A 21,652-nucleotide genomic window follows, 5' to 3' on the forward strand; every position below is an offset into this window, starting at 1 on the left:
CGGGCAACCGCCCCTCAGAGCGGGGGGGGGGTCGTGAGGGGAGGCGCCGCCTCGCAGCCCGCCCGCCGCCATTTTGGCTGGTTTGCGTCGCTTCCGCTGCTGGGAAGTAAACAGAGAGGGAGGGAGGGAAGGAGAGAAGCGGCGATCGCGGGCGGGACGGGACGGCTAGCAGAGCACAGCCGGGCGGAGGAGGCGCTGGGGTCGGGCTTCGGTGGAGGGAGCCGATGTGGCCGGAGCGGAGGCGCCAGCGCGGCCCGAGTCCCGGTTAATGCGAAGCGCAGCAGGGAGCCGCCAGGTGAAGGGGCTGGAAGGGGGTGGGCGGCGGCGCGGCAGGACCTTCCCGGGGACCCCGGCCGCGCTGCCGGTGCGGGGAGGAGAAGGGCGGGCAAGCGAGCAGCGGGGGCGGCAGCGCTTGGGGCCCTGCCCGGGCGCGGAGCGTCCGCCCGCCGTCCGTCAGGGCTCGGCGGCGCCGCGCCCCGGGCCCGGGCCCGAAGGAGCCGACCCCGAGGGGAAGCTTCTCCGGGAGCAGCGGGGCTTAAAACCTACCCTCGGTGTTCGTAGAGTATCGCTGCCACGCAGCCCTCTCCCGATGACAGTAATAAGCGGTACGTCTCGCATGATTTTTAGCGGAGCAAGTTGTTGGCGGCGGTTAGGGGTTAGGTTTGTGCCTGGTTCGCCCCCTCTTTCAGTCCGTTCCCCCCGTTAGCGCCCGCACTCCTCCTCCTGTTTCCAGACCAGCCTTAGTTCAGCTGTAAAACACCGCAACGAGCTCAGTTAGGCTTGTTCATGGGCGAGCGTTATCAGCAGGATGTAAACAGCCGTCCACAGTTGTTTGTTTGGGTTTGGTTTTAACTGCCATTGTGTTCTGTCTGCACCTTACTCAGTAATAAAAACAATATTAAGCATGTGCTTTGCTCCTCCTCCTCCTCCTCGGTGACTGAACTATGCGATTATGGTCGAACATGACTATTGCAAGCAAGATAGCGTGGGTTGCGCCCAGATGCGGAGTTCAGAACACTGAGTTCAGAAACAAGTTATTACAATAGGTTGGGAAATTTACTTGGAAAAATCTTAAGGAGTCAGGCATCCTGATTTCACCCATCTTTCTGTCCTGGTACAGTTGCATATTTTTCCCCCCTTTCTGTCAAGGTCTTCGATTTTAAAGCAAAGTTGATTATAGCAGCGGTTTGGAAAAACTGATCAGTGATAAGCATGTCCTGAGTATGCCAGAGAGAGTTAAAAGCAAGATTGATGGCTCAAGCGTTGTAAGAGGTGATGAGCAATCATTGTTTGAAAAATAGATTGTATCCATGCAGTAGCATGCTACCATGGAATTTTGCATCAGTGTCTTTCTCGCTGAAAAGTTATTTCTGCTGGCCTGGGGTTTAAAATGGTTAGATCTTTATGCTCTCAGATACATAAAACAAAGTGAACTGAACTGCCTAATTGCATTTGCCTGTTGCTATATTATATTTCCAGAAAGGTTTACTCTCATGAGTGGCCTTATTTTTTTATAAATAATTTTTAGATGACTCTGCAAACTTCGGTAGGCAAATCTGCATTCTTTCGATCTTGTATTTATTTTATTGTTAGGCATGTGAAGAGGCTGAAACCAGTTATGTTTTTAAAAAGCTATTCCAATACTTTAAATTCTGAAAAAAGATGACAAAAATTAGATGAACAAATTAATTAGAAGTTAGGTGACAAAACAGTCATCTGATTCTTAAAATTGTATTTTTTAGTCTTGAGCTTAGATAAGTTTTTCTCTTTTGAAAAAGTTCCACAAGGAAATATTTTTGAAAACTTATGATTACTTTCTCTTTTCAATTACAGGAGCATTTGAGATGTCAGTAACAAAAAAGTTGTTTGGAAATGTCTTTTCCCATCCTCTACTTGTCAAGCTATGGCACTTAGAACACATAGCATCTTATTTTCCTGGGGAGACTGTGACCTGAAATTCATCATCAGTATAGCTCTAGTGATGGCCGCATTGTCCCTTTTCTTCATTGGCTGTCTATAAAAACTTGGGATAGTACCCCACAACTTAGCGTAAAGTTTAAAGGAGTATTGCATTTCAGACTAGCTGTTACAGGTAATATGCTTGGACTATGCTTAGCAGTTATCTCAAACACAGACATGACAGGTTTGCAGTGAATTTGCTAATCTAATTCTTGATTAGTTACTAAGTTTAATTATTCAGTTTTCACAGTTGCAAAATCCAGTTCCTCCATCTTTTTGTTAGTTGCAGATGGTTCTAAGTCACTATTCAGTTTTCTTGCTTTCCTTCTGTGCCGGTGAAGTTAGTGGCTCAGCAACAGAACTCTCTCTCAGGTGGAAAACTTGTTTTAGCACAGGAGTTATGTTTTGCATAGTCTCATAGTCATGAGCTGTGAATCATAGTAAACAGTTCTCAGGGAGCAAGTAGAGATTTTTGTTGTTTTCGTCTAGTGATTGCCCCCAAGTGCTGCTGGGATTAAAAAATGAAATTGAAAAAATCAAGGCAAATTCTATCAGTCTTTCATGACAGTATGTTCAGGTTTGCATCATTTTATGAATAGCTTCAGACCTTAAGTGACAGCTTGCTATTGTCTTGTGAGTAGGTAGGATTAAAGTGTTTCAAAGATAGTTAAGGAGATGCTGGCTTTGAGAAGATAATCTATGATGCGTTGGATGATAAACAGTATAATTTTTCACTTGTATATCTAGCATATTACACTTTGTTTTAAAAAAGACTTCTAAGCTTTTACTTACTTGTGGTGCATAGCAGGGAAAGTTAATTGTCCAGATCCCAAATGCTGGGCATATGATAATCTTGTATGTGTAATTGTACTTGAATGTTAAATCAGAATTATTTCACTTAGTACAAAGTCCATGCTTATCTTGTAGAAATCATGGGGGCTGGAGGGTGTTTGTACATATCAAACCCACCACAGCCCTGGATTCTCTTAGCTTTTTAGAGACTATAGTTGAGTGTATTGTAGTTTAGCGTGAGGTCTCATTCATCGTCCTTTAGCACATGATGTGCATTGCACTGAGGCTTTTAAAAATAAATGATTGGATGCTAAGTTCAGTTGTAAGCTGGCATGTACAAAAGAACACGCTTTGATCAAAACCCAAAGCTAGATTTATTTCAGACTTATGTAGTGGTGAAGTTTTTTTCCTCTTTAATAGTGTAATATAAGGTAGAACTTTTGTAAGTGAGACCACTGTGGAAGAAGTATGTGCTACTGAGAATGAGACAACCTTTTGCCTCAGACTTGCTGAATTTAATATGATTTTGAAGAAAGTTTGCTGACTTCTTTTGCGGGTTGAAACTTCTAGACTGTTACTGAAAATCTTTCATAATCCCTATTTACTAGTTAGTTGGAAAAACGAAAGCACACCAGTGTTCTTGATGAAATATATTTTTAAGGATACCGATTTAAAATAGATGCCTATTGAAGTAACCTTTTTTTAGATAAGTAAAAAGAAAGTAAATGTTCTTCCTGTCTAGGAATAAAAATTAATTGGCCAGATACAACATCTGCAAGATGCAATACCTGCAAACATGCATACGCTCACTATTTACTTTCTTGCCTGCCTTTTGCCTTCCACAGTTTCAAATGTTGTTTCTGGTGAATAGGACTGGGGCAGCAATATGAATGTCAGTGTTCACAAAATTGTTCAGAAGAATATCTTTCCATCAGTAGGAAAGTAGAGTGATAATGAACAAAACAGTAAAACAAATTGGGTTCAAAGTGTTCTCAAAACAAAAGTGAAATACTGAAGGAGATTGGCTGTTACAAATGGATTGGCACTGTTAATGATTAAAGAAGTAATATTAAAGATATCTGTTTAGATGGTAATGTGATTTTTAGACTACCACTTCAAACTCATTGTTAATTGGGTTTTTTCCTTCGGGGGGGACACACTCCTGCAAAAGTGTGGTTACAGAAAACATGCTTTTTCACCTCCACGCTTTTCTATTAATACTGTTCTTTTCAGCTCTGTTACATTTACAAAATATATAGATTTTTTTTTTAATATATTTTTATAGAATGAAACGAGGAAGGAAAACGAACGAGGCCAGCAGCAGTTCATCTGAGGAGACAACTAAGAAAGAATCCAAGAGACACAAGGTTATAGATGAGAAAACCATAGTTGTGCAGAGTCCTGACTGGGCAAACCTGCTTCAAGACATTATCCTGCAGGTGTTTCAGTACTTGCCCCTTCTGGATCGTGCTCATGCATCGCAGGTCTGCAGAAGCTGGAACCAAGTGTTTCATATGCCTGATCTCTGGAGATGTTTTGAGTTTGAACTGAATCAACCAGCTACGTCTTACTTGAGGGCTACGCATCCTGAACTAATCAAGCAAATAATAAAGAGGCATTCCAATCACCTGCAGTATGTAAGCTTCAAGGTAGTGTATTTTTTAGGCTTTTAAAAAGTAATTTTATAAAAATAAAAGCCTCTGTTAAACTTAGTTATTTTTCTTTCTTTCTCTTTTTTTTCCTTCAGAATATTTTAAGGAAATATCTCTGATACTTTTGAGACAGCTTTGATGGTTCATCTATATAAATATCACAGCATGAGAAGTATGATTTAATTGTCAGTAGTTGAAATACTGATGATAAGTGCTAATGGACAATTGTGATCAAAACATTTTAACATGCTGAAAATTAAAGAACATCACAAAACGTTACGAAAGACAATGTTATTTTTGTGATTAGGGTTGTCAGTTATTTAAAAAGAAGTACGGCAGCTCTCAGTGTAGTGGGCCTTGTTTTCAGGCCTAGTGTACTGAAGAAATGGGTTCTCTAAATGAGCATGCAGACATGGAGGTTACCTCCCAATTCATTTGTTTATTTGGCTATGTTTTCAGGACTAAAACTTGGAATAACAGTTCTGAACATACCTTTTCATTGCCTGGGGATTTTTTTGTTTGGTGTTTTTTTTTCTTTTTTCTTGTAGCATCTTAGCTGGTTAAAATTCTGCCTCAGTGAGAGGGCAGAAGTAGTTCAGTTCTGATACTACTCTACATGTGGGTATCTGCCTCAGAATTAAGCTTGATCAGGATGCATAAAGCGAGCATTTCCCCATTTCACATCCTCTAGAGAGTTGGATCTAATATTCATGGTCAGAAAACATCTAACGCACAGAGAGAGACTTCAGTACTACTAGTAAGCAACTAGCAGTTTTAGTACTAAATTGTATGGGACTGTCTGTGTATGGCATCTCAGCACAGCTGTGTTTCAGTTAACTGAAAAAATACATGGGATTTGCACAGGATGGTATATCTACTGATTGTGCTTGGCTGAGAGAAATACCATTTGGTGAGAATTGCCTTTGTTAACATCATGGAATTATTTTCAGCAGGTGAAACCCTTTAACATTGGCCTACATATCACTGTGTTTTGGAAGGATGCTGTGAAGCAGTCATGGCTGCATATGCATCAGCTATGTGACAAATTTGGAAAGGAAGTAACTTATGCAGCAAGGTGGACATACTAGTTGTTTGATTCTGAAATCTGGCAGTTTTAATGTAGGAATGATCAGTGTGTGGGTAGCTGGGGCACCTCTGACCTGTCACATGTATTGCTACTGCTTGATGCAATACCAGCTACAAACTGTTATCACAAGGTTTGCAGGGTTTTTATCAGTGTCCAAATAAAGAAAATTTATAGCAGTATTGGAATGACCTTCCAGTGTCTATCTGCTGTCTATGTTGCTTTGCACCAAGTGTTTTTGAAGGATTTTGGATGCCCTTCATTGGGAGGGTGATACCCACATAATTTCTTGAACGCGTCCCTTCAGTTGTCCTTCAGTGTTGCAGAATCAACACTAGATCGCAGGAAGTACTAAGTAGCAAGAATAATCACAAAGAATTGGATATAACAGTGATTGTTACTCTGCCAAGGCTGAAAACTTGGGGATTTTTTTTGTAGGCCAAGATTGGATTGTTGAAAATGGAGTTTTTTTCAGCTTGTGTTCAAGCAGAAAATGAACATTCATTGGACATAGATCAGTTGCTGACAAGGTATCATGGTTTATGGTGGACTTAAGATTGATATTGTGATCAAGCTTTTTACTGTTCTGTAGGTTTGCAAAGCTGTCATGCCTACTGTATATAAGAGGTTATTCAGAAGGCACATCTGAGTGTTGGGGGAAATTCCACTGGAGGCACACTAAGTGATTCAGTTGTGTAACAAGTGGACTAATGAAGATTTTTTTTCAGAGTATCCATTGCATATCTGTTGTGATATTAATGATGAAGGCCCAGTCCTATAGGTTCATATGATAGTGCACTTAACTCTCCAGCAGCTCTATGTTATAAGCTGAGTCACTGTAAAAGGAAGCAGCTTTTCACACCATAAAGGATTTATAGAATTCCTGCATTTTGATAAGGAAGAATATAAAGAGGAAGTGAGGTAGGCTCTCGACCCAAATGAACCTCCACTTGCTTATTATTTTATGTGGTTTGAATATCTTGGAACAAACTGTTTAGCTGACCCCTCACCATGCTAAATGGGCATGTGGTGATAGGACAAGGGGTAGTGGCTTTAAACTGAAGCAGGGTAGATTCAGATTATACATAAGGAAGAAGTTCTTCACTGTGAGAGCGGTGAGGCACTGGAACAGGTTGCCCAGAGAAGTTGTGGATGCCCCATCCCTGGCAGTGTTCAAGGCCAGGCTGGATGGGGCTTTGAGCAAGCTGGTCTAGTGGAAGGTGTCCCTGCCCATGGCAGGGGGGGTTGGAACTAGATGACCTTTAAAGGTCCCTTCCCACCCAAACCATTCTATATGATTCTATGATGCTGAATTTTACCAAAGTGTTTAGGAGAGTGGTAAATTTATAGCAAATTATCTTGGAATTTTGATATGTATTTTTTGGGGAAAAAGAATGACATTGATGGATTCCCAATGAGGTGTTTTTTGGGTTTTTTTGACATCACATTTCAGAAGGTAAAGTGAAAAAAACCATTAAAGTAAATCTACTCTACTCTGCTTTTTTGTAAAGAGTGTGTTTGATTCAGTGTTTTCTGAACAATAAATCTGTTTTGTTTTAAGGTGGACAGTAGCAAGGAATCTGCAGAAGCAGCTTGTGATATTTTATCACAGCTTGTGAATTGCTCTCTGAAAACACTTGGGCTAATTTCAACTGCCCGGCCAAGCTTCATGGATTTACCAAAGGTATTTTAATATGTATATTTTTGTATAGCAAAATATTGCAGTGGTTCATACAGTATCTCTATAATTTATGAAAGGTTTTACTGTAAGAATAAGAATCTTTGGTAAGGAAAACTTTATTACAGGGCTCTATTAAAGGGAGGAACGGAGATGTTGTACTAAGATGGCTAACTAAAGTTTCACTCATTCTCTGCATCGTGTGAGAACTTAGTCCTGACCTTGTTCTTCCAAGTCCTCCTGTCTATTGACCTCAATGTAATACTGAGCAACATGATGCAAGTCAGGAGGCTAGATGATTTGTGTCTGTGTAATTGTACTGTGAGACTGTGGGAAATGTTTAGAAGACAATTATAATTGCATGAGTGGTCGAGTTTTATCCATGTGGACTTGCTGTAGGGATTATATTATCACTGAGCTCTCTTTAGAAAGCAATATGATCATGATTTTCAATACTTCATATTACGCAGTCGATTGTCAGATTCTGAAGTGCTCTGTATTTCTGCAATTATCTGTCAGATTCTTACCTTGCATGTTTACCAAAAATTAGATTTATTTAGAAGACAGCTAATCTAGAAGACAGCAAATCTCTTATATGTGCTTCTAAACAAGAATTCCTGCTAGCGAGGTACAAATGTACTGTTGCTGAGGAGCAGGAGAGTGGTTGGGGTAACCTGGGCTGCTTGTTCTGTGGCAGGGACATCTTGGATGTCTTGCAGCTGCAGTTCTTGAATCCAGTCCAAATGTATGTGAAGGGCCAGATACAGCTAGCCTATTAGCTGGATCTCAGTGATGTCATTGCTGATGATGGCAACAACGACAAGGAAGAAGTAGGGACAGCCTCAGGAAAGGAAGTAGGCTATAGGGTTTAAGCAAGGTTAGCTACAGAAGGATTATCAATTATTGTCCTTGGCAGTGATCACAGCCACGTCATGTAGTCCTCCTGAATATGTATTTTTAATCCTTATTTTTCAAAGATTTTTCCAGATCTTTAATTAGCTTTTGTATGGGTTTTTTTCATTTTTCAATGTACTTTGAGCTGTGACTAGGAAAACCTGAACGTAGTGAAAACACTCCACAGGCTTAGTGTGTTAGCAATACTTTGTCCTTTCAGCTCTTGCATATTGTATAATTTCTTAATCTGAATGCTGGTTTAGCTCTATTGCTTAGTTTTCACTGGAGGGGTATGTTATGGTCCTATTCAGCTTGCTGAATAATTATTTGTAGTCATTCATGCTATGGTCTTATTCAGCTTCAATGCTTCTAAAATACAGGCTTCTTTTTTTTGTTCCTAACAGGTTCACATGTGGCCTTTTAAAACTATATTCAAAATGAGCCAAAATCAACGCTAGGCCTGATTTGCCTTTTGATATTTACCACTCCAGTAATATTGTCATGGGCACATGTTACCAGCAGCAATGATTTTTAAAGAAGAGAATTGGACCATGAATAAGTTCTTAGGGGAAGCTGTTAGTACCAGGCCCGTTGGATGAGAAGCAGGCAAAGATGAATGGATCTGAAAAATGGTTAACACTACACAACTTTTTTTTTTTAATCAGATTGTATAGGAAGTCTGAACTACTTTGCATTATCTTCAATGGCGCTCTTCTGATTTCAGATATAATGAGACGTCTGGCAAATACTTGTAAATCACATTTAGTATTGTGTTGCCTAGTCCTTTCAAAGAGCACATTCTACATAAATCTTTTAAAGAATCATACTGTAGGCTACATATGTGTCAATATTCAAAAGACATTAAATTCCCAGCTTTTACATTTTGGGATATTGGCTGTCTTCTGTTAGCTTTTCAACTACAGGTTCAAGTTACCCGTTTTTGTAAACATGGTTAGCTCTTTGCCTTTCTATTTTACAGCCTTCTTAGTGAAGGAAATGGCATTTTTATTTTCTGTATTTAGAATGTATTTCTACATATTTCTGTATTTAACACTTTTGAAATACAGAGTGGAAATACTATTAAAGCACCTTGTCTTCAGTACATGATGTATATAATCAGTGTATTGTCAGTATAGTTGGGAGTGGTCCCTAAAGCCAAAATGCCTAATTCTTCTGATTTGAACTTTGCTTCCATTTGCGTGAACTGACTGACAGTTATAAAAATATTCATTCCTGCTCTAAATCTAATTGTGTGTGAGTTTTAGCAAAATCAATCTTATGTGACATAAGATTGAGCAAATACTGTTGTCAGGTCTTCTCTCATATAACTATTCAGGATTCTACATGTGCATGTGGCTTAGAGTGAAACAGTATTGAAATCAAAGTAGCAAGTAATTTTATGGGATATTTAATGTAGTGCATGGAGGAAGTACTTTTTTTTAAGTCTTCTATTTAGTCAATCTTGTAAGAGATTGTGAAGATAAGCTAATTATTCACTTCCTTCATACAAGCATGGCTCTATCTGCTCCTTAGTGTGTGTTTCTCAAGTTAAGGTGTCCTGGGCTCTGTCTTTACTGGTAAGTTTCCATGGTTACATAAAAATGCTGAGGAGCAACCTTGAGCAATGGACTGCCATTATCTATGCTCCTTAATCAGTAATTAATTGATCACCTGCTCCTTGGCTCCATTTGGACCGCTCCAGTTAGCATTCCAAGACAATCTGTTCAAACCCTAAATACTCTGTGTGGACAGTAGACAGGGAGTAGTATTATTGGCTTTGGACACATCTTAACAGTACAGGATTTCCACTCTTGACTGTGTTTGCCTCTCACCAACGCAGCACAACTCACCGTGTGGGAATACCTGTTCCAGAAGATGCTTCTTTTAGAGTGCAACTTGCAAGTTACCCTCAAAATTAGGGCCTCTGGGCATTCTCTTTGCTTGTGCTCTTCCTATAGATTTAAGTTTGTGTAGTGGATTGTGCTGGGTCAGGTTCTTGATTTGTTTAATGTTAGACGTTCTGATTTGCCAAATACATAGATTGATAGCAAAAAATGATTATACTTCTTCTGCTCACAAATATGTCAATTTTAGTATTAATTTTAAATTATGCAATATCAAAGGAATGCTTTTTCAGCAAATGCTGTCAATAAGTAAAAGAAAACTAGGACTGCTGTGAACAGTGTAAAACCATTGAGATTTTTATTTCAGATACTACTGTTTCATTTAAACTTTTTGTTTTCCCAGTCTCACTTTATTTCTGCACTGACAGTGGTGTTTGTAAACTCCAAATCCCTCTCTTCACTTAAGATTGATGATACACCAGTAGATGATCCATCTCTCAAAGTGCTAGTGGCTAACAATAGTGACACACTCAAACTGTTGAAAATGAGCAGTTGTCCTCATGTTTCTCCAGCTGGTAAGCTACTCTGGTTTTTGTTGGTTTGGGGCTTTTTTTGTTTGGTTGTTTGTTTTTTTTTTTTAATGTATGCATTAAATTCTGTCTGAAACTAGTAAACCCCTGAAAAAATAAGGGTGGGATGAGAGTGAGGATGAATGTGGTATCTACAGCAACTGTCACTGAATAAAATACTAATTCAACTGGTTGTCAGTCAGTCCGTCCATCCTACCACTTGCAGAGTGACTACTGGGCTAATAATAAAATAGTGCATGTCTGTTCTGGACAAATAACTAACCTTTTGTAGAACTTAAAAGAGTATGTATTGACTTGATAGTGCACTAGTTCTGCAATGACTATGTAAGTATTCCAGTACAGTTAAGCTTTTTGTAATGCGAGTTCCTTTTCTGCAGTTCATTATGTATGGGTTTTGAGTGTTGCAATGTCACGGATTATGAAGATGCTGGTTTAGTAATTCTGAAAGAAAGCAGTTTAATTTTTGCTGCAGAGGGGAGATGAAACTGAGCTGTGCAGAACTTCTGCCATTACCAAATGTACTTCATTAACACTCTAAGTGTGTTTGTAGCAAGAATGAAGCCAGCTAGTATCAGAATGAAATCACTCAAGACTGTTGAGATTCATAATATTAATGTTTGTGGAAGACTTATGCAATGCACAGCAAGTTTAAGATTGATTCACAGCCCATCAATTTAACACAGTTTTTCACCAAGAAATGGAAGAGGAGTTATAAATGAGATGCTGGCAACTTAGTTAAATTCCTCTTCTGAGGACAAGTAGAAACTACTGTCATCGCCATAACTTTCTTCACGCAAATATATTGCAACTGTAAATATTAGGTATATTGTATGTAAAATTCACCGGCAGGACTCCTAATATGTGGTGAAAATGATACCGTAGCAGAGGGCATGTTGCTATAGTGATGTCAAACAAAATGCAAACTTAATACCTTTTGCAGGTATAGCTCTCGAACAAAACTTCTTTGTATAAAGAAGTCCTGAAAACGCAGGTTTGTTTTGTAGCAGATTTGTCCAGTAAAGTGTTCACCAGCATGTTAACTGGAATGTTATTTCCTTCAAAGCTCTGGAATTGTAGATAGGGGGTTGTTTAAATTAGCTTGACTGACTGGTTTTTCTGGCTTAAAATTTTGTTTGAGAATCCTTGTATCTGAGAAGCACAGGAGGCATAATATGTCCTTCAGGAGGCATAGGCTCCAGCAGTAATTTGTAGCTAGGCAAAGAGAGTAATTTCCTTGGACTTGGATCCAAGAGCAGCCTGTCAGTTCTGGCAGACTTTGCTGGCTTGTGGCTAATCCTTGCTAGGTTTTATGGAACATCATACACTTGGGAATTTGGGGGGGGCATGGGTTTATGAAGTTGTTTGACTGTTGTATTCTGTTTGATATATCTTGTACGTTGTTTTAAATTGAAGGAACAATGGGTAAGAAACGGCAATGCCTGTTTAAGGAACAAGGAGCACAACTACAGTTGTCCTTCATGGAGCAGAGGTGAATAGAATGGGATCAGATGCATTAGTGACAAAACAAGAGAGTGCTAAGCAAAGAGCAGAAGAATTTGATGGCTTAATTCAGGTATGGGTGTGCCTAGAGATGGAGAAAAAAGTGGAACAAAAGAAAGGACCTGGTATGTGGATAGTTGGCTTCAGAGCAGGCAGGCTGCAAAAATGACACTTGAAGGAAAATGAGAAACCCTTGAGTACTGAGACTTACCTGTATTTTTTTTTCTAATGGGAATATTACAATTAACAGGCTGTTATAAGTGTGGAAAAACTTTAATTGAACCAAAAGGGCCATGAGTTATGCAAAACTAATTACTTATAGATGCACTTAAAATGGTGTAACATGCCTTCAAATTGCGGTTGTGGCAGGGAGGCAGGGTGTAATGCAAGTAGTGCAAGAGAGACTTCACTGCTGCAGGAATGAAGGAAAAAGATTAGCATCAAACTGTGAATTGCTTCCAAAGGGTGCTCTGAATAATCCCTAAGTTACTGTACAAAGATAAGAGGCATGTTTGGGTTTGGGCTGGAGAAATAAAGGCAGTGGTGTATTTCTAATCTTTGTGAGCATATCTGAAGTTTCTTCTGCTTGCTTTTTCCCCTCTGAACTTTAACTTGCATTAGAACTGCAACAGTACCTTGTAAAACAAAATAATGGTTATTTTTAAATCCACATCAATGTGCTGTTGTTTATTACCTGAAATATTAGCTATTGGAACAGAGGGAACTGAAAGCATTTCTGTAAAGGTTGCGTTTCTGCTCTGCTTTGGGGGTAGAAGGGTTGCTTGTCTTTGAGTGGGGGGGTAGGGGACAAGAGTTGAATGTAGGGTGTGTCTGCATCAGCAGTTTAGTAAAGGGATTTTTTTGATGCGAATCTGTGCTGTATGACACCAGAGCGATTTACCTCTCAATGGCAGAAAGGCAGCGCCTTGGGATGTTCTGTGAACATACCACTTGCAGCGTGGGCTCCAGGCAGGCCCTCCAATAACTATCTACACTGTATTAATTGTCAGTTCTATATGCAGGATACATAATTTCACTGACAGTATGGAATGTGGATATCCAGTCCTAGACCCATAAAAGATCGCAGCAAGTTGAACGCCAGTTCTTCCCTTTTTGCATTGCACTAGTCAATAAGGTACCCTTAAAGTTAACAATGATAATTTGTTGAAGGATGGCAGTCTGCACAACAAGCTGGTTTGGATGCTAAATGTGTAGCAAGTTGTTTTCTGAAACTGTAGTGATGAGACAATGTATCTGAATCTTGAAACGCTGTTTAAAATATTTCATGTGTCAACAGACCTAGGTGTTAGGAAGCAGCACACCTGGGTCTGCTTAAATGGAGAGGTTGTAGCTGTTGCAGGAGTATTGCTGTAAGAATAACTGTTTGTTATGATTTAAGGACAGGAAATGATCTCTGGAATGTTTTGAAGGTACACAAAAGTTTGTAGTTATACTTACTTGTTCAAATTTTGTAGTCCAATCTTTAAAAAAAAACCAAACAAACCCTGGATTTTCGCTTCATCTTGGATCCCATCCCCTCCTCCCAAATGAAATGATGAGTGTGCTTACATAGATAAACTGTTTCTACAGGAAATAGTTGCAATAAGAGTTGGGTTAAAATTCTGTTTACTTAAATTCTCCTTCTTTTATTCATCTAAAAAACTTTTTATATTTGAAATGACAGTATTTGATATAGTTAGAAGAGCTTCTGATGGATGTGTTCTTGCAGATCCTGAGGTGGAAAATACATACTTTTTTAGTGTATATATTGATGCAATATTTTTACAGTAATTTTTCTTAAGGAAGTGTTTTTAGGCTCAGTGTAGGCTTCTCTTTTGAGTTTAATAACTGCATCTTAAAATAACCGCTGTCTTTCTATATTTCTTCCCATTGCTTTAAAGCTATAGGGTATTGAGCTCAGGTTTTTTAGCTGCATATTAAATGCTGCGTTCTCATCTCCTGTATTAATGGAAAGACCATATCCTGAATTTCACAGAGTTTTCTGGGCCACATGAAATGCGGAAAGCTGTATGTTTTGGGTTTGGTTTTGTTGGGGGTTTTTTTGTTGGTTTTTTTTTTTTTTTGGTTGTTTTTTTTAGTACTGTTACCAGTGTGGTACCGTTGCTTATATCTGCAAATAGGATGAGTGGAAACCTTATAGACTGAACTGAATTCTTTTTGTTAATGTCTTTGTCTTCCATGAGCAGCAGATTATATTGATTCATTAGAGTCTGAAAATCGCTGTTCTAGGAATTAATGCTCCCAGTTTTTAGTGCTTTCCCTGTTTTTTGCTGTTGCTTTTCCAAATTTAAATATTTATACTTTGCTAGAAAGAACAAATACTGACAGCAGCAACTTTGGTATTTAGTTAAAATCTAGCATTCATTTTAGGTTTGCTTTCCTCAGGTGACAGATTTCAGTCATGGCTGCTTTGTCAGCCACAGAGCGGGACGCAGTTCTTCTAGAGCAGGCTAGGGAAATACTTTTATTATGAGTAAGCCCCTCATACTCAAATTCATTTTTGTAAATGTGGTCCTACAACAGGGCAGAACAGTCAGAGTATGGTATTTATATATTTGTCACATGAGAATCAAACCCCCATAGGAAAGTACACAATGCAACATGTTAACGTCTTTATGTTTCCCTAGCAAAATAGTGATGTAGTCGCATAGTGTATGTGCATTTTACTGTGTAGGTACAAAGAAGTCAGAAGACCATGCTTATGTGGAAAAGATTCATGTTTTGGTTGTCCAGTATGATTTTGTTTTGATGTTAGGTCTTGCTTGCATGTTGAAATAAGTGGTCTTTGCACCCTCTTCATACATAAACAAATTCACTCATATGTTTCTTGTTTGGTTATTAGTATATTTATCTGTGTAACCACTTTCATAATGTTCTCTTTTCCCAGGTATCCTTTGCGTGGCTGACCAGTGCCATGGTTTACGTGAATTGGCACTGAACTACCACCTGCTGAGTGATGAGCTTCTGCTTGCTTTGTCTTCTGAAAAACATGTCAGGTTAGAACACTTGCGCATTGACGTTGTCAGTGAAAATCCTGGACAGACTCAGTTCCACACAATTCAGAAGAGCAGCTGGGACGCTTTCATCAAGCATTCTCCTAAAGTAAATTTAGTAATGTACTTTTTCTTGTACGAAGAAGAGTTTGACCCGTTCTTTCGTTATGAAATACCTGTCACTCACCTTTACTTTGGAAGATCAGTAAGCAAAGACGTACTTGGCCGTGTTGGGATGACGTGTCCTCGGTTAGTTGAACTGGTGGTGTGCGCCAATGGATTGCGGCCACTTGATGAGGAGCTGATCCGTATTGCGGAACGTTGCAAGTATCTGTCAGCCGTTGGCCTAGGAGAATGTGAAGTCTCTTGCAGTGCCTTTGTTGAGTTTGTGAAGATGTGTGGTGGTCGTCTCTCTCAGCTTTCTATTATGGAGGAAGTTCTGATTCCTGATCAGAAATACAGCTTAGAGCAGATTCATTGGGAAGTTTCAAAGCATCTCGGTAGAGTCTGGTTCCCGGACATGATGCCCACATGGTAAAGTCCTTAAAAGACTTCAGGGCAGATGGAATAGCACCTTAAACCCAAGCTTACCATATTGCAATTTACTGTATAAGCTTATATAATACTATAGTTTTTACTGTAAGTTACTTCATTGTTTCATTAGAAAATTAATTTTTCATTCAAAAATGATTTATGAAATCCAGATTCAAAAATAGAAATCATGGATAGCTCCAAAATCCTTTCTCATCCAAACAAAAATCTGTTTTCTGTCTTAGATTTGTTCTTTTTCATTGACAGTGACCTCAGACTTCTATGGAAGTAAAAAATGTATTTAAAATACTGAAATGTACCTGCAGAATACCAGTTTTAATATGCTGTCCTTCTTTGATTTAGATGCTAGTATTGAACACGATCAGATTTGATCTTAAAAAACAAACAAAACCCCACCAAAACTGCACGCTGCTTTTGCAGAGTATAGTATTTCTAAATCCAGTCACCTAGATGACAGGATTAAGATTGTAAGGAGCATTTAGTAGGTTGTGAAATATACACATTCTTTTATATGAAAGTTATAAAAGGCAATAGCAATACACAATAATATAGTTTAGATAATTAAAATGTTAAGTTTGCTACCTTATTCAACAGATTAGATCCATCTAAAATGTATTTAGAGCGCAAACAAATATTAGTGCAAGCTACCAAAAGTGGTGTGGATTTTTCTCCCCTCTATGCATTTTAACGTAGTTTGCTTATGGGGTCTCAGATCTGTGTCTAAACCTGTTTTAAGGTATTTTATGTCTAGCTCAGGAAGCGAAAGCATTCTGGGGAAAAATGTAGATACATTGTATTTAAAAACACATCGGAGTTAATGAGCTTTTCTTGCACATTAACCAGTTTTGCAGCATACAGTTAGATGGAATAATGTATAGTTTATTAAACGAACCCTTCAGTGTTAAAATGTGATGACGTGATGAACAGTGTGAGACAAGAAAGTTAAAATTTGAATGGTGACCAAGAACCTTTTAACAAAAATCTTAAGACCTTTTGTCTGCTTTCAATTGGAGAGAAATGACATTGTAACAGTTGCTTAGGCTGTATAAACTAATTGTATACTGTAAATCTGTTTCAGAAATGTTTATGTATAAAGTGAATGTTTGATAGATGATCATTTTGTATACCTTTAATTCAGCTAGTTCAATCATTTCATAATATTTAAACACCTAAAAGCAGTAAACTTGCGTGAAGTAGAGCAATAGGCAAAAATTTGTTTTGAATACTTGGTAAATCGGTTTCATTAAAGAAAGATTTTAGTCTGTAAGTGGTGTAGGCAATGTATTGCCTGTGTTCTGGATGTGGCTTGTGACTTCATTTCTTACCGCGAACAGTTACGTTATTTTCTCTTTTATTGATTGGTAACACTAAAGTATTCCCGTGACTGTTGAGTGTGTTTGAGGTGTCGTCAGCCACCAGCAAGGCAAAGCCACCCCAGCTGTGGGCTGTACTGAACGTAGCTGGTGGCTGCTTCTCATTTGGGCTGTACAGCTAGTTCTGGTAATCAGCAGATTTTCTTCATTTCTGAGTTCAGTAATGTTTATCCAGATGTATAGTTCAAGTGTAATACACTTATGACCGCATTTAAGTTCATAACTATATTTTGAGCAAACATTGCTCAGCAGACTGGACATCTTTGTAGGGTAGTTGTATGTTTCTGTAGAGCTTTGATTTAAAAATCACATTTTATGAAATACGCAGGTTTTGTATTAGAATTTGTTAAATTAATGTAATACTATAATTTGCTTTTATTTGTATAAAAGGTGTCAATATATTTAGTCCGTAAAAGTAAAAAAGCTCAGTGTTTTTTATATTCTGACTTTTGGAATTGCCTGCATGATAAAGGTGGAGTAACACTACTGATGTGGGGAAGAGGACATGTTTTCACTAAATTAATGTGTGAAGTAATCTCATTAGTAACACAGCTAAAACCTCTTTGGACCTTGACTGCTGGTGTCCTGCTGTTGCCAAGGCAAGTTGGTCTGTTGCATACTGCTGTGGTAGTGGGGAATAACTGAAAGGTGAGACACAGCCTAAGTATCCGAGTTCCCTCACTTCTGGAATTCGTATCTTTGAAGGCCAGCGTTGGGCTTCTTGCAGAGAGACCTCCATCAGATCCTGAGGTGGGGAACATGTTAGCAACTGAAGGCTTTATGCTTAGTTGTAGTAGAACTGCTTCCCCAGCAAGGTAACTGGCTGGCCTTTTCTGAGAAGGTCTCTGTTTTGTTGCATAGACTTCAAAAAGTCCTTCACAAATGCGACACAGGGTTGTAACAGTTATCAAAATGTTCAAGGATAAGAAAACCACTTGAAAGCAGTTGTCTCTCTCTTCCACTGAAGGTCACCAGTTTTTATACATCAAACCAATTACAGCATCCTTGGCTCAAATAATCCAGCTATAAAACAAACTTCCCAGGCAAGCCTATATCCTAAGTAGCTTCAGGAAAAGCTACAATGTTCCTTTTTAGTGAATCTTGTAAAATTCTTATTTTGCCTTCTGCACATGTTGGAAGAAATGAATAATAATAAATAAAAATCCATGACACAAGTAGTGACAAGAGTACCACAGACTGTCATGAAGTTCACTAGAAGCATGAACATGGGTGTCTTACAACTGTATAAAATAATTTTCCCTGGGTTCACCTTTATTTCTTCAGTTTTCAGAAGAGGATAATCCAGCATTGGCTTGGTTGTCCAGTTTTGGGTAGGAGTTGTTAATGTGTGCAGTCACAAATCTTACCTCTGGACACAAGTGCTACATCACTTCATTTTTTTTTGATATAAAATTACCCTTGAAAGCTGTTGATGCCAAACAGCTGGGGTGATCCTGACCATTAATGCTAGTTTACCATGAGATGTTGTATTAAAAGTGAAAAGGTGAGTGATTGAAGAGCAGCTGTTTACATTAACTACTCCTGTAATTTACCTAAAGCTACAAACTTGTGAACTTAAGTGAGTTTTTTAGGGATTTTTAAGTCAGAAACTTTAACTAATACTATGCAAACTGATCTAACTACATAGGTATAAATCAGCTATATCTATTCCAATTGTTAAAATTTTGATGTGTGCCAAATCAATTCCCTGTGAATTTAAAGCAGGGGTCAACTGGGCCTCTTTATATTTGGAGTGTAGGCCTGACTAAAACCTAAACTTTGTTATGTGACTTTAGAGATCTGTCTTCATCTCTGGCTGGTCTAGTTGGTTGCACATGGAATGGTAAAAATAAGTGCTGCTGCTGTATCTAAAACTGGAGCATTGATTAATGAGGAAATTTGTAAAATCTTAAAGGGACTCAGAACTTCGGACTACAAACTGTAAATTCATTTTCCTAAAGTACAGGTGCTGTAGAAACAAGTTCCTTGGAGATATGATTAAAGTTTAATAGTATCAAAACTAGGACAGTGAAGCCACAATTAACCTTAGATGTTCCGGATGTTCATCTTCTATCCTTTTTGTTAGGTTTTTCTTATAGGATCACATCCGCTGCTGGCTGTTGTAGTTCATGTGCTTTGAAACAGAGACTGTGGTGTGCTGTCTGCTCTGTCTTGCACCTGTGCTTTTGTAAGATGGCATTTTCTTGCAAATGCTGAGGAACTGGGACAGCTTTGGACCTTTCAGAGGAAAGTATCTGTTCCTCCCAGACTTGCAGGATGACAGAAAACTCATAGTTTCCCATTTTAGGATGATCCTGCACAAAGATCAGCTGTCATGATTTGTTATATGAGTAAGGAGAAAGATTCTTGTGATTCCTTGTATTGTACTTTATCTGTTGTATGGTCATTTATGGATGTAAGATAAAGAAATGTGCAATCCAGCCTTAAATCAATGAACTGGCAATCAAGCAGCTTGGATCTCAAAACCTGATTTAAACATTAGTAAGGCAAGAACTTTGGTGGATGTAGCATTATACCAGTTTTGCTGGTTTATCCCCAAGGAGCAAGATTTAAGAGATAAAATGTCACTCTTGAACCCTCCCCCAAACAAAGGCTTGAGGGTGGGAGGAAAAGGGTTGATTTCCTAATTCTGTTGCTGAAATCTCCGACAGTAACAGAGTATCTGGGCTGGAAGTCCTGCAGACCTACCTGACCGCTGGCTCCTTTCTTCCCTCAGAGGCTCAGGCACCCAAAAACTATTCCCTGCACTCTGTAACACCCTTAATGTTGTGGGAAAGAGGCAGGCTTTAGAACAGTCCCTTCTCCCATGGCCTGCAGCATTAAATTAGATGGTATGGTATCAGCTGGAAAATTCCTTGCAGGAGTCTCCTTCATAATAATAGTTTTTAATCACAGACCCCACAGACTGAGTCTACCATTAATACTAAATTTTAAGTGTGATGTGACATGGGAGATGATTCTTTTCTTTCTATTAGTGTTCCCTAGACTGAAAAGAGGATATTCTCTGGATGGCTGGTAAGGTCTTATTTTTACTATCTAATTTTGCTAATTTGCAATCAGCACCTGATGGTGGGGGGGGTTTATGCTTTAGACTTACAATTTAGACTCTGCTGTAAGTGGAGGAGCAGAAGCCTGCTCTGCTTTTCAAATTATTCCCTTGTGAGTTGTGGTGACTTCAAAACCAGAACCTCAGCATCACTGACACCATCCTCAGTTATGGTACTGAAGGCAGCAGCTCTCCTAATCCAGGACAATTGTGAGGGGGAAGGCACAAGGCATTTGTACCAGCTATTTTCCTTGCATGGTCCTTCAGGGAACAGGAGCTGCATGCTCTATTTGACCTTGATGTACGACAAGTCAGGAACTCCCTTGCTTGAGAACCCTCCTGGAGTGAAGTGGGGGTTACAACCCCAAGCAGCTCAGTGGTATAAAAATTGAGCAGTTTTGCACAAGACCGCTGTGCAGACATTGAAATTTTTGTATTACAGAATGATCGCATATTTTTACCCTTAACTGCAACATGTGTAAAAGCAGGGAGCAGAACCAGGCACAGTCTAAGTGACCAGTAACTCCTGTATGCAAAGCATGAGTAATGACTCAATGACACATTCACTGGAGACAGGTAAATGAGAAAGCAGGAGCTTATCCTTGAGCCCAGCAATTAGGACAGTCCCCTGGTTCCTACTGTCAGGCAAGTAAGTGCTAATACCAGCTGGTTGTGAGTGAAATGTTAGGTGTGATCCTATTATACCTGCTCCCCTGTGTGACTTTCAGCAGGAAGACATCCACCTCAACTGCTTGAGCTAAATAGGTGATTTTTTTCAGGCACAAACAACAGCAGCTCATCAGGTGTACAGAAGCTGTTGGATGTCACAAACATTTGCTTTGTAAGTGACAAAAGTGTCATCTTTATGGATCTGTTCTGGGCTTGTCTAAACTTCACAGAAGTAGCCTATTCATCACCTCAGTGTTATTTTTGGATCTAATGCGTTATGCCTAACTCAAGGATTCTGGATTCTGCCTACAACAGAGCACTGCACTTGCTAACTTCAGTCTAAGTGCTAGTGAAACTACTTCTGGTGCAGTAGTTAGTCAACTTCAACTACTGCACCTCTTCCAGAATTGCAGTTTGAGCTGGTGGAGGTTTATTTCCACCCAGCTGTGCATTCCATCTGAACAGCTGGCTTTTAAGGTTCTGAACAAAAACTCCCAAACTGAAAGAAGCAAAAAAGTGAGGGGCTCTCTCCCCAGCACTTGTACCCAGAAGGAATAAATACTGGCCTCAGAAGAAATTCATGTATGTTAAAAAAAGGGCAACTCCTACATTGATAATCAGTACCTTCTTTAAACTGAGGATAGAGTTCAAAGTGCAAAACAGACTTGCATACACACGTGGCTGCATAAAGGAATCATCAAATGATTGTCAGTGTGACCTACTGCTGAATACACTCACAGATTCTGTCTCATATACAGCTGCTGCTTTCTGCTTTTGCCTGGAAGGGATGCAGTATCCTTGACAAGTACTTGCCCAGTTATCTTCATCTTTTTTTTTTTTTGGCTGCTAATTTACTGTCCTCTAACTAACTTGCAACTAATACATGCTAGGATGTAGCTGTTTCTCCTTGAAGCAACTCCCTGTACCATCCAGAGTATTACGGTTAGAGTAAAACATGCTAAATTAAGCAGATTGTACAGGAAA

General features: G+C 39.1%; 1 protein-coding gene across 2 annotated transcripts; it reads left to right on the top strand.

Moving 5' to 3' along the window:
• The first annotated feature begins 29 nt into the window (after positions 1 to 29).
• FBXL3 (F-box and leucine-rich repeat protein 3) lies at positions 30 to 18,855 on the top strand. Of its 2 annotated transcripts, XM_010578208.1 has the most exons (6): positions 30 to 295; positions 4,037 to 4,400; positions 7,049 to 7,171; positions 9,571 to 9,636; positions 10,307 to 10,478; positions 14,902 to 18,855. In XM_010578208.1, the coding sequence occupies exons 2-6, from the start codon at positions 4,038 to 4,040 to the stop codon at positions 15,543 to 15,545; spliced, it is 1,368 nt and encodes a 455-aa protein (XP_010576510.1). In that variant the 5' UTR covers positions 30 to 295; position 4,037; the 3' UTR covers positions 15,546 to 18,855. The 2 variants fall into 2 exon arrangements, with proteins under 2 accessions (XP_010576510.1, XP_010576519.1); XM_010578217.1 differs by lacking the exon at positions 9,571 to 9,636.
• The last annotated feature ends 2,797 nt before the right edge of the window (positions 18,856 to 21,652 follow it).

This window comes from Haliaeetus leucocephalus, unplaced genomic scaffold (genome assembly GCF_000737465.1).
Source record: "Haliaeetus leucocephalus isolate CR32 unplaced genomic scaffold, Haliaeetus_leucocephalus-4.0 Scaffold61, whole genome shotgun sequence".
Taxonomy (NCBI): Eukaryota; Metazoa; Chordata; class Aves; order Accipitriformes; family Accipitridae; genus Haliaeetus; species Haliaeetus leucocephalus.

Excerpts from the sequence above, each read along its gene's own strand:
- FBXL3 (XM_010578208.1), top strand. The coding sequence starts at position 4,038 with ATGAAACGAGGAAGGAAAACGAACGAGGCCAGCAGCAGTTCATCTGAG. Across the intron at positions 7,172-9,570 it reads GCTTCATGGATTTACCAAAG|CATGGCTCTATCTGCTCCTT; the intron begins GTATTTTAATAT and ends CCTTCATACAAG. Across the intron at positions 10,479-14,901 it reads TCCTCATGTTTCTCCAGCTG|GTATCCTTTGCGTGGCTGAC; the intron begins GTAAGCTACTCT and ends CTCTTTTCCCAG.